Source organism: Chenopodium quinoa, unplaced genomic scaffold (assembly GCF_001683475.1).
Source record: "Chenopodium quinoa cultivar QQ74 unplaced genomic scaffold, ASM168347v1, whole genome shotgun sequence".
In the NCBI taxonomy this organism is placed as follows: domain Eukaryota; kingdom Viridiplantae; phylum Streptophyta; class Magnoliopsida; order Caryophyllales; family Amaranthaceae; genus Chenopodium; species Chenopodium quinoa.
In genome coordinates, this window is record NW_018745080.1 from 2,438,816 (window position 1) to 2,452,617 (window position 13,802).

The 13,802-nt window shown below is 32.3% G+C and overlaps 1 protein-coding gene across 1 annotated transcript; it reads left to right on the forward strand.

Annotated features, from left to right (window-relative positions):
- The first annotated feature begins 8,881 nt into the window (after window positions 1–8,881).
- LOC110709591 lies at window positions 8,882–10,334 on the forward strand. The gene is made up of 2 exons (XM_021887805.1): window positions 8,882–8,946; window positions 9,830–10,334. The coding sequence occupies exons 1-2, from the start codon at window positions 8,882–8,884 to the stop codon at window positions 10,332–10,334; spliced, it is 570 nt and encodes a 189-aa protein (XP_021743497.1).
- Window positions 10,335–13,802: the final 3,468 nt, after the last annotated feature.

The following is a 13,802-nucleotide window of genomic DNA, read 5'->3' on the forward strand; positions in this document are numbered from 1 at the left end:
GGTATAATAGGTATATGCTGCTAGTCTGCTGCACACACATGATAAATGCAGAATGAAATCAATGAAATAATGAATGAATGATAAATCTAGAAGGCTAATTAAAACTATCGTAATTAAAGATTACAGTCAATTACTCAATTAGTAAACGAAATCTAGACGGCATAAAACGAAATAGCAAATGAAATTATGAAAACTAGAAGGCAGAAACGAAATACAGAAAATAGCATATGAATTGGCAGAAACGAAAGGCAGAAAATAGCATAGCATATGAAAATAGCATACGAAATACAAAAAAATCCCCAAATTGAGAACTTGAGAAGTAAATTAGATAATTATAACCAAACTTCAGCAATTTACAAAAAATTGGCAATTCGTAAATCGTAATGTATATTAGCAATTGAATTTAGCATATGAATTTCAATTTTCAAGTATTCAATGATTTAGCAAAAAAAAATCCCCAAATTGAGAAGTAAATTACATTTGCAAAAAAAAAAAAATCCCCAAATTCACTTACCCCTACATACACCGATACACCATACACGGCTGTGAGGCTGGGTCTGGGTGAGTGGCTGGTGCGCTGCCGGCCTGCCGCTGCCGCCGTGTTCTGCTGACTCTGCTGCCGTGCTGCGCCGGGAAGAGAAGGAGGAAGAACGGGAAGAGAAGGACTGAAGGAGGAAGAACGGGAAGAGATTAAGAGAAGGAGGATTGGAGGAAGAAGTTAGGGTTTTGCAATTTGGGGGAATGAGGAAGAGGAAAGCGAACTCTGGAAGCAGGAAAGCTCAGTGCTCAGGAAACAAAATTAAAAAAAAAATGTGAGTTATGGGTTTTGAACCCACAAACTCTTGTGTGATGGGAGGTAAAAATAACCACTGGGCTACAACTTTACTTGTTGCCATATAATACACAAATATTCTATTTAAACCTATTTTGATTTTTTTTTTTTTTAAAAAAAAAAAAAAATTAAATTTTTTTCAAAAAAATCAGTGGGTTCAATGAACCCACTTGAACCCACCCTAGTTCCGCCCCTGCATCATACTATCTAGATAGTGTGAGTGTGACAATGCTCCATGCTGTTAATTTGCTATAGTCCATGCATAAAAAAATGCCCAACTGAAGAGTGCATTTTGCTCCACATCTATAGCCTTAAGCTAAGCTAAGCTAAGCTAGTCCATATCTTATATAATAGTGATAATATAACATCTCAATAAAAAATAAAAAATATATATAAAATCCAGGTGGTGGTCCAAGAATTATATAATAATGGTATTCAACATAAAGATGATATAGTAGGAAGTTTGAAAATAATGTATCATAATCAATTCTATTTTGTTGGCAAGGGCAAATTAATCTTGACTAAAATTTGGCTTAATTTCATCATGCAAGTTTTGTATTGGTTGTTGACTGACCATACAAAAATTTGTGATTCATAAATTACTTTGTCATATTTAATTTGCATATAAAATGTGGTAATTGCGTCTTGCTTCAATTCGTTAGTTAGCTTTATAGTTTAGTTTTGACGTCATGATGTGATGTATAAAACTCATGTTATAATTTAATAATATGTGGTTTAATTTAATTAAGTGATGATTTGAGTTCCAAAAAAAAAGTACATAAAAGATAATTCAAACAAGCAAACAAACCTTGTGCAATAATGTAGTTTAGTTCATTGTCAAAATAAATAAATAAATAAATAAATAATGTAGTTTAGTTCCCGTCAAAAAAAAAAAATGTAATACTCCGTAGTTCAGTTGCTGTATCCTATTGAATGGTTGACATTTTTTTTTTCCCTATAAAAGTAGTTAAGTAAACTTTCTCCTTTTTTATTAGTTGATCCGTTTCATTTATCATGTTTACTAACGCATAATTTTAACGATTAATGTCTCTAACTATCAACATTGTAAAAATTATAAAAGAGGATGTTAATAAAATCCCACGTGACTATATTTTATCGAAGCAATAAATCACATGAACTAGTCAAAGCATGATTTGTAAACAGTGCAAAAGCCAAAACATGTCCAAAAAAAAAACGGAGAAAGTAAAAAGAAGCATTAATCTAAACTCATACTTGTATATCTCAAATCTATGCTCTCCCCCTTCACCTTCCATTGCTCTCAGACTAGCCTTAGTTTCTGTACTAAGAGTGAATTTGTAGGGGTTCATCAAGTATATAAATTTATAGGTATGGTGGAAAGCTTCATTTTTGTTATTTTTATAATGTGGTTTTTCTATATTAATTGTTTGATTCTTAGAGTTTATAAATATATAAGATTCTTCCTCTTTTTGTTATGTATGTATTTTTAGATTTAGACTTTTCTTATGGTTGTTGTATGATTTTTATCAATATAATATTGTAACACCCTAGATTAACAAATTTACAAAACTAATGGGATCAGGTTCTTCTAAATGTGTATTTTTCTAAATTCATAACTTTTATATATTTAAAAAAAAAAGTTTAAGATAAACGAAGTATGATATGATGGTAATTAACCAAAATAAAAGGAAATATATGGCCTGATCTGATAAAACCTTTGTATTATGCTCTATTCTAATTTAATTTAGACTAAGATGAGCTTAATAGTATATGAACAAGGTGAAGAGAACAAAACTATATTCCATATACTTCCATTCCACAAAATAAACATGGATATTCAATTCTACATGGCCTCTTTGGACCAAGCTTAATTATATGGAGTAACTAGCTTGGTTTAATGGCGATTTGACATAAGATCCACTTGTTGACTTATTTTAATTTCCTCAAGTTCACATGTGTAGGGCTCACAACTGAGCTCGATTTAATTTATTGTGATACAGTATATTTTAGGTAAGTCAGACTTAAAATTCATGTGTTATCGCCCCAAAAGATAAAGATATACGGAGTGCAGAGTATATAAATACGTTGTTCTTGGGAAAGGAAAGAAAAGAAGAAGAGACAAAGAAGAATAAGGTGCTCAAAAAGGACAGGAACCTCATCACATCACACATATATTGGACCACTAGCCAAAATTGTGTTGATGCTATTAGAGTGAGACTACCTCATTAAGGTCACTATCTTAGACAGCCTAAAGTCAAGTAATTGTTTTCAAAACTATTTTTTCCATCACGTGTATTTTTTGGCACCAATTTTTATTTATGACCATCTATTTGATGACTTACGTTCCTTTGATCATATAAATGAAATTGGTATTTATTAAGCCCTGAAATTATTGATGCATGCTTTTAATAGTTGAGATAAATTAATGAGATTAGACTACATTGAAAATTTGCAAGATGTAAAGAGACCTAGGCTAGGTTATGATTATCTTAGTTTTTCAAGTGTTAAAAATTTACAATGTATTGTTTGACATATAAGTAGTAGTTACTAATAATCAACTTTTACCAATATTAAATAAATTCAATTATTTATGAGTTAACTCATAAATTGAAAACTGATATTAAAAAAATACAGCTGATATGAGGTAGAGTCACATAGGGGTAAATAAATGATTTTGCCCAAAATGCATTTTAGTCTATTTTCGGCTTATGTTGGTCCCATTGCATTGACCTAATTATATCAAATTTAGGCTAAATTGTAACCCTAGCTTAAGCCACATGACTTATTATTTTACCTTGCGACAACTCCACTATATATAACAAAGTGAAAATTTCACATTCTTAATTAATGTTATCACGTTACAATATACGTAGTTATTGTTAGCTAGTAGCTATGTGACCAATTACCCAACATTGTAAGAAGTATCAATCAACTTTCTATAAATCTACTAAAACATGTATAGACATACATGTATAGCTAGACATTAAGTACATGCTGAATCTAACTATATTTTCATTAATAATCAAGTTTGGTTTTTTTTTTTTTTTTTCTTTTTTGACAAGATTAATAATCAAGATTATATATATATAAAAAGGTGGTTTTAATATTTAAAACCGCATTTAACTAGTTGGTCCAAATTACATGCTCCGTATCATGTAAAGTTGTAAACCAAATTGAACCAAAACAGCAAAAAGCATTAATGCATGTATGTTTTTCCATTCAACCATTTGATCAAATGAAACATACACGTGTCGATATAATAGAGGAGAGAGAAAAATAGTTGATAAAAAGGGTCCAAACTCTCTAGCTCCTGCAGTTACGTACAGTAGTCCAGAAATTTAGGGTTGTCAGCTCTAATTAAACACATGGTTTATTTCCTCACATAAATAAAAAGCCAAAAATTAGAAATCAACGCAACAGCGAACAGTACTCGGTAGTCAGTATTTTGGATGGAATTTGGGGAGCGTTTTGATCCAATAATAATTTGGAAAAATTGACCGCAATATTTCCAACTTTGCTCGATTCGCTCAAAATAATTTCAACTTTCAACTATTTTTTAATAATTCGAATTTTAACTCAAATTTGCTTCAAATTGTCCTAACAGGTCACCAACCTACGGTAACTGATTTCTTATGTCACGTGTTGCTTTCTAATTGGTTAAATTTATTTTTTTAAAAAATATTATTATGATTATTAAGAACTAATTAAGCCTACAAAATAATACTTCCTCCGTGTTTTAATAAGTGTTACACTTACTAAATGCGGCCGTATTTTAATAAGTGTTACACTTCCTTTTTTGACAAAAAGCTACATTTAAATATAATATCTCTCTCCTCTCATGGTCCCCATCCAAACCCACTACTACTTTTTTTATTATTTGTTTCCTCTCACATTTATTATTTTTCAATAAACTATTAACCCCACTATCTTTCTTTTACAATTTTTTAATACTTTAACTACCCCACTTACCTTTTATTTTATTTACGTCAATTAAATTGCCTAAAATTATGTGTCGGTCAAAGTGTAACACTTATTAAAACATGGAGGGAGTAATTAATAATAAAAAAAAATTAACAACAAAAACACCACCATTCTCCCCCAGCTGCAACCTAGACCCCCACTGCCGACGCCACCCCACCCCCACTCCTAGCCGGAGCCCAGACCGCCCCTCCCTCTTTCCCTTGAACCACCAATCTCGAACCCCATCCCCCACCCTTTAACCCCCTTATCTCCCCTAGAAAAACCCATCCCTTACCCATGGAATCCCCAACCGCCCCTCCACCACCCTTGAAAACCCTAGCGCTAGGGTTTTCGAGGGTGGGGGGAGGGGCGGTTGGGGATTTTAGGGGTGGGGGATGGGTTTGAGAGGGGTGGAAGGGGTTACAGGGTGGGAGGAATGGTGGTTTAGGGGAAAGAGGGAAGGGCGGCAACGACAAGGGTATGTAGGGGAAAGAGGGTAGCGCCAACGGGGGAGGGGGATGGGTTGGGCGGAGGTGGGGGGATGGGTGTACTGTAGCTGAGCGGGAGGGTGGTTGGTGAGAGAGGTGGTTTTTTTTTTAATTAATTAATTACTTAATAATAATTGTTATAATTATTAAACTCGTTATAAAAAGGTAAGATTATGATCAGTTCACCTAATTTAATTATTTTATTTGAAATTTCTTGATTTATTTGATGATCTGATTAGATTTGACGTCTAAAACAAAATTGTATACTATATATGGTATAATTTTCTCTAACCAAGAAGCAAACAAGAGACGTCATTTGCATCAATACGTGAAATCATTTTCCATCATACAGTGAAAACCAAATGTCAAGTCTCAAGGGAGACATTCTAGTGTGAAGGACGGGGTAGAGGGACCGAGGAAATGAATGAATCTTGACATATTAGGCCTTGTTTGGTTGACAATATAAAATGGAAGAAGTGAAAATTTATAGGATTTGATAAATTGAGAAGTTGTTTGGTTGACACAAAAAAGCAAAAATAGAGGAAGTGAAAATTCATGGGAATTTCAACTTCCCACAAAACAAGGGAAGTAAATTACCTAGCCCCCCCTAGGTCAATCAAAATTCATGGGATTTCTAAATTCCAACATTGCCAACCAAACAAATTTAGGAAATTCTTAGGAATTTCTCGAGGGAAATAACTTCCCATGAAATGCAATTTCCTATAGGAATTTAATTCCCATGTCAACCAAACAAGGACTTAGTATAGTAATCTTGAGATAAGGCAGCTCAACTCAGCACACAGCCACACACGTAACATTTAGAATAATACTTACATTTGAAACTTTTGATATAATTTTACTTATAAAATTAGTCTCAACTTTTACAAATTGATAAACTTGACACTAATAATAGTAAAATAATTCTTTAAAGTTACTGATTATTACGTATTAATTTTTTTTATTAATTTTTTTTTTTTTTTATATATATTTACTGAAGTGAAACAATTTTTGCTGAACTCAATTTATTTTTATTAAATTAAAATTATATTTACCAAATTTTATTTGATAAAGAGAACAAAGCCTTGATTTATTAAAAATGTATATTCATTAATGCTGGCGTAAGTAAGTTTATTAGAGAAATCAGACTTTTTCTTGGTTGCCTAATCTATGAATGCATCTTTTGCAATGAAATGACAACTTCTCAAATCATCTCTTAATAGTATTACAAAATGAGTGGTTTAGATAAAATCAAAGAGTAAATGTCAAGATATTTTTTGGGGTAAACGTTTCAACAACCTTGAAACGTACGTTGTTCTTTTAAACATTTTACACATGTTGAAGATTAGCCAAGAAAGAAAAAGAGAATAACATGAAAGGACCACTTTTATTGATCGATTGGGAGGATATAATTCGGCTATGAATTTTATGCAACTGAGTAGATATTATTCGGACACTTTTTTTTCAACTTTATTTACAAAAAATTTACTGCTTTTGCGAATTTTAGGATTCTAACTTTAATACAACTAGGATGACTAACGTGTACAATATGTGCCATAGTTAATCATATTTGGGGAGCTCTTTCATTTTGACATTATGTCACAATTTTATTTATTAACTTTATTAATAAGGGTAAGTATGTAACAATTATTTTTAGGAGCATAAATGTCGGTACAATATTCTTAAGAGTTTAAAAAATGACACAATTAACATTAATGAAGGCAAATAAGTTAATAAGTATTTTAAATGGTATAATTGTCCAAACACTATTCATAAGAGTTATCTCAAACTTTTTATAAGATAAGAATAAAGAAACAAAATACGAATCCATTTAATTTTTTTAAAGCATATAATAATTGCAAAAAATTTTGCATGCCCCCGATTTACAATAAAGTTATTGTAAATCCGGCGGCTGGCACGTGCGAGCATTTTTTTTAAAAAAATTTCAAAAACAAAACACGCGATAACTCACACCTCAAAGTTAGAAAATGTAGAACAAAAATGGAGGAGAGAGAAAGTGAGAACATGCAGAGAGAAAACGCGAAAACTCATACCTTAGCGCTTCGATCATCAATGGAAAATTCATCAGCAAACTTCAATACCTCAAATTGCAGTAATCTAATCCACGAATTACTACAAAAACAGAGGCAAATTGAAACTCCAATTTTAGGTAATTTTGAGAACTCGAATTCTTTTGTTGAAATCAATTTAAATCGCTCGATTATAGAAGAAGAAACAAAGAGTTTTGGCGATAATTGCAATCCAGAAGAAGCAGACAATGTAGAAGAGAGAGAAAATCAAGTTGTCTCTCATAAATCAATTGACTCAAATTCAGAAGAAACATCTAAATTAAATGCAATTGAAGGTAACATCCAATTCATATTGTTTTATTTCAATTGTTGAGTAACCAAATTAGTTGACTAAGGAATCATAATTGTTATTTTTTGATATGAAATTATGTTACCTGTATGAATGCACGAATTACTCTTGAGAAAATTCAGAATGCACGAGTTACCCTTTGTATGCACAAATTTTACCCTTTTTATGCATATAAGTGACCCATATAACACATATTATTACTCCCCTTCACATTGATTTATAAATAGAATGACATGCTACCTCTGGTTGTCTGATATGTCTGAATTAATCCTTTGGTACGAGTGCTGTGTGAATATTATGCTAAAACATTATATTAAATCACAGATGCAAATCCAATTGACGCCTCTGGTTTAGACCTTAGAGGATCATTTGTTGGTGTGGTAAGAAAATCTTTTGCAGAAATTTTGGAATTGTATGAAAAACATGCTGCTATACTGGGATTTTCAATAAGAAAGCATACAACAAGATACTTCACACACATAAAGAAGTCCAAGAGAAGAAGTATGTGTGTTCTGTGGAAGGAAAGAGAAATTCAGGTGACAAGAAAACAAAATTAGTTGAAATGGTTGATGAAGAGAATGTAAACGTGAAAACAAGAAAGCTAAGACAAGTAGCCATTACACGATTTGATTGCAAGGCATGCATAAGAGCGAAAGTAAATAAAGAAGGACATTTTGAGGTGGTGGCACATGTATTACAACATAACCATAAGCTAACGAGGTCACGGTGGCATTATTTGCATCATTCTAAAAGAAAAATGAAATAAGAAAAAGCTGAAGCAATCAAAACAATGAAAGCTTCAGGTCTGACTACAATGGACACTTATAATTACATGTCTACAGAAGCTGGGTGGAGAGCAGAATGTAGGGCATAATGTTGTAGGTCACCTGAATTTCTGCTCAAGGTTAAGAATGGAGCAAATTGAGGCTGGAGATGCTCAAACTTTAGTGAACATTTTAACTAAGGAACAATCAAAGGATCCAAACTTCTTTTTTAGAGTGAAATTTGACAATGAAGGAAGAATTTCTAACATCTTTTGGAGAGATTCAATGATGCTAGAAGACCATAGGATATACGGAGATGTTCTTGTCTTTGATACAACATACAGAACCAACCGACATAATCTTATATGTGCTCGTTTTGTTTGCATAAACAATCACTGGAAAAATTGATGTTTGCATGTGCTTTTATTAGGGATGAAAAAACAGAGTCATTTGTGTGGTTACTAGAAAACTTTTTGAAAGCTATGGAGGGTAAAACACCAACCTCGATATTCACTGACCAGGACCAAACAATGTCAAATGCAATTGAGTAGGTAAAAAGTTTATATTTACATATTACCCTAAAATATTTTGATTTCAAAACTAATAATTCTGACAATATACAACATTTTATTTTGAATGTAGGTGTTACCTAATACAAGGCATCGACTTTGTATATGACATTTAGAACAAAATGCAATCACAAGATTTGGGGCTCTTAAAAAAGATAAAGAGTTTAAGCAGGAATTCAACAAATGCTTAAAGGGTTGTGTGACTGAACAAGAATTTGAAGAAAGGTGGCATGCAATGTTACACAAATTTGAATTGACAACACACTCTTGGTACAAAAGAGTGTATGAACTCAAAGAGAAATGGTGTCCAGCCCTTAATAGAGATTTCTTTTCAGCAAGAATTCTTTCATCACAAAGGAGTGAATGAAAGCAAAAATCATGCAATAGGATTCAATTGAGCAAGTAAATCAATTACCTTGACAAAATTATATACCATATTTAAGAAGACAATAAATCGTTGGAGAAGCACAGAGAAATATGATGAGTTCACCTGTATCAAGTCAATAGCATTCACTTCATTGCCACTCTCCGAAATGTAAAAGCATGCTGCACAGGTAAAAACTTATATTCAAAGTACATAAATAACACAAAATATATAGCAAATTAACAGTAGCTACATGATTTTGGTGCACAGGTTTTCACTTTGTCACTATTCAGAGGTTTTAAAGAGGAGTTTGGATACTATAAGGCAACAACTGTTTAAATGATAGGGAGAACTGAAGAATATGTACTTTATCAAGTATTCCTAGAAGACATGCCATGGTCTGCGCATCAAGTAAACTATATACATGAGAGCCAAAGTGTGTGGTGTACTTGCGAAAATTTTGAAGCAACTTGATGGCTATGTTATCATTGCATCAGAATTCTACATTTACCATCAGTTTCAAGAATACCAGAAAAGTATGTTACAAAAAGATGGACTAAGTTTGCAAAATCAGAGGCATGGAATAGGTTGAAGAATCAAGATCCCACACAACCATATATACCATGGAGGCAAACAATGATGAGAAAATACTATAATTTAATCTTAAAAAGTCAAGAAAATGAAGAGACAAGAGCATTTATGGAAGAAAGCTTCAGAAATAGCCTAAAAATGGTGGAAGAGTTTCTTGCTAATGCTGCTCTGAGAGAAGAAGGTGCTGAAGATGCTTCTGACATTCCTGATGTGGCAGAGAGAACTCTAAGCAATAATGATGTTTCTTCATCATCCAGTACAAGTACAAGTGTACCAACTATACTTGATCTTAAAAGTGTTGTAACAAAAGAAAGAAGCAAGAGAGCAAAAGGAGGGCTTGAAAAGGGGAAAAAAAAAAAAGAAACTAGCACTGCTACCTCCAAATTCATAATTTGGATCAAAGACACCTAACATACGACTTTTCAAGAATTTTTTTCTACCAAAGTTAGAGCAGTTTTTTAACATTATTATTATACTTTGTATTGTTATACTATTTTTTCTTTTTTTACTCTATATATAGTTTGGTTAAAATTTAAGTACTAATTTCAAGCTTTAAATGATATTGTCATTAGCACAATAGTGAGAACATGTTGCTATAGTGGAAACATGAACAGAGTAAGAGAAACAGGGAAAACGCATACCCTATTGTGCACAAAGGTTAAACTTTTGTGAACATACGTTACGCTTTTTATGCACAAAAGTTACCCTTCAAGTTCACATAAAGTTACCCTTTATGTGCACAAAAGTTACCCTATGCAAAAAAGTGACCCCATTAAAAAAATGAAGTTACCCTATTTAGTGCATAAAGTAACCCTTTTAACTGCATAAAGTGACTCTTTTTAGTGCATAAAGTGGCCCTATTTCGTGCACAATTAAAAAGAAAGATATATACCAATAACATTTCAAATTACTTAATGTATGCACATACATTCAGTTTAAAAAAAAACCACCAAAAACTACATTCAATTTTCAAAAATAACCACCAAAAACTATACCATCGAAACTTTAATTACATCATTATACTTGATGTATGCACATACATTGAGTTTTCAAAATATACTACTCCTCCTAATCACTAAGTCAGTTCACTCTTTAGAAGGAGTGTACTTCTTTGTCGGCTTTTTTGTCCTTTTTTCTTAGGGATTCTCTTCTACCTTTGCCTGTGCTGCTTTCTTTTTCTTCTCAGCGATTGCAGCCTTTCTTCAATTAATTTCCTTGACATAATCAGCATTTTTCTTCCTCTCATTGAACTTGGCTACTTCTGCCAAGACGTCTACCCTGTATTCATTCATATCACACAATACAAGTGTATGTGGTATAGATCTGTCCACGCAGATATTTTCTTCCAGCAACCTCACAACAGAGAAATAAAAAACTTATCAATATGAAAGAACTTAAACATCAGAAAGGGAAAAAAAAAAGACAAATAGATGAATACTTACTGTTTTGAGTTCATTTAATATGAACGATTCACCAACAAAATGGAGCATGTGATACATGACATACACTCCACAGTGAGTGTTGTCAATCTTGGTCTTTCTCCATAGTAAATCAACAACTTCCTTTAAACTCATAGAAAGGTAGTTGCGTACTATTTGGATGATTTCTTTTTCCAAGAAAATCACCCAATTGATCACACTGATAAAAAAATATTAAAGTTAAGAATGCATTGAATACAAAAAAAAAAAAAAAAAAAAAAAAAAAAATTGAAATTGAAACAATAAACTTGTATATACACAAAGCATATCACTTCTCAAAACACATGAACATACTAGATGAAAAACAACTTTTCAAAGTACTCAAGAGTAGTATCACACCAAATAATATTATCAAGATAGTAAACCAACACTTTTGCATGATCAACAACAAACAGAATGTAGTGTTCCTCAACAAGAATAGGAACATTGATATGAAACAGTAAAATTAAGTGCTTTAATGAGAATTTCACAGACATAACTCTTTTCAGGGTATGATATTAGTTTAGCATGAAATATACCAGTTCAGCATCCATTATATCACATCCAGGATTCTCGTAGCAGATCCACCCTTCTCATAAATCGTGCAAATCTTTAACAGGACCAGAATTTTCACCTTTTTCAAGCTCATAAACATACAACAATGCAAACTATTAAGGTATAAGGTTAATATTAATATTAATATTAATATTAATATTAATATTAATATATATATATATATATATATATGCATCAAGTTACTTACACTTTGCCTCACACCAAAAAAGAATCTTCGAGGACTAGAAGACTCAAAACATGCTACCTCATTCAAATACAGAGCATAGAAATCAACAATGCACCATCGAATCATAAGTGGAGATGAAATGGACTCCATATCTTCTCTCGGAACTAGAAAATTCATCCCAAAAGTTACAAGGTTCTCACTGCAACGATAAAAAATAAGATAAGCATTAAAAAAAATCAAGGAAAAAAATACGGATAAAAGAATATTTATGACTGAAAATGACACTTAACTTCCTATTCATTGATTCATCCTTCAGCAAAGAACAATCAAGAACTTCCAAATGTAACTGAGGCAAACTGTCGAAAATCCGAGCATTACCCCTCATAAACATAGTCACAAAAGGCACCTTCTGACCTACTGGCCCAAAGTCCAGTAAACATAAAGTTTTATTGGATCTGATAGGCTGAGGAACACCTTGATTATTACCAAGTTTAGGAATATCTGGATTATTACCAAGGTCAGGAACATCTTTATTATTAACAAGATCAGGAACATCTTCTTCACGATTTGCTTCAACATGATTTGTTGCATTAGGAATGTCAAACTGAAAAAACTCATGTGCAGACGACTTCATCTTCATACACTCCTCAATTATACCATCTAAAAGCTTATGATAATGAGGATCAGAGAGTAATTGTTAAGTTTGAGAAACTGCTACAGGATACTCACAAGACAATGAAGTAGTTCTTTCAGAACGAACATTGGTAACCAAATCACTCAAAGTTTTAAAACCCTTTGACTGAACGCTTGAAAAAACATCCATATTTCTTTTAAGCAAAAGAAATGATTCATGAACAACCTATAAACAGAGAAACAAAGAAAAAACTAAACAAATGTAACAAAGAAAAATAATCAAAAAGTTACTTAAACTGAACATTTAGAGTAACTTAGTGCACATAAAGAGTAACTTTTGTGCACATACAGGGTAACTTTTATTAGAATAAAGGGTAACTACTAAACAAAAAAAATACTTACATTAGTTGAAATTTGTTTGATTTCATCATCAGTCATGACACCATCTGGAAGCTCAAATTGAACAAAGCGGTCAATTGTACCACTCGAACAAGCACCACCAACATTTAAACCACCTTGATCAGATCCCAAAGTAACAGGTTGCTTAACAGCAGTTTGGTTAATTGAAGAATGTGACAAAGGATATGTAGATGTATCCAATGGTCCATGCCCAAAACCACCAGCATTAACCTCTAAATTAATCCGACTCTTAACCTTAGTATCTGTCCAATGTTGAATCAAAGGAAGGCTACAACTTTCCTTTTGTCCTTGAAAGTTTAAACGATGAAAATACAAAATTTGCAAAACCAGCAAACACCCACTCACGCTTTGAACAGTTAGATCCTTGTTATACTTATCAACAGAATTTTTTTAACTTCCTCAAAAATTAAGAACACCAATCAAAAGTTTTTATTTCATCAACTTCTTCAACTGCCTTTAGCAACTTCAAAGAAACTTTCCTATTAGGAGTAGGAATTAAAAAGCTAGACATAGCATGAACCACAAAAAACCTCTTAAATGCTACTCCTCCATCAACGAACTCCTACATCCGAGACTCTAATTTTGCCAAAGGAATAGATTGCTTAACAGAAACATCAAAATCAAATC

What these genes read in the sequence shown, in the direction of transcription:
- LOC110709591 (XM_021887805.1), top strand. Translation starts at nt 8,882, where the DNA reads ATGGAGGGTAAAACACCAACCTCGATATTCACTGACCAGGACCAAACA. An exon ending in ACAATGTCAAATGCAATTGA is followed by an intron (nt 8,947 to 9,829) that starts GTAGGTAAAAAG and finishes TCATTGCATCAG; the next exon opens with AATTCTACATTTACCATCAG.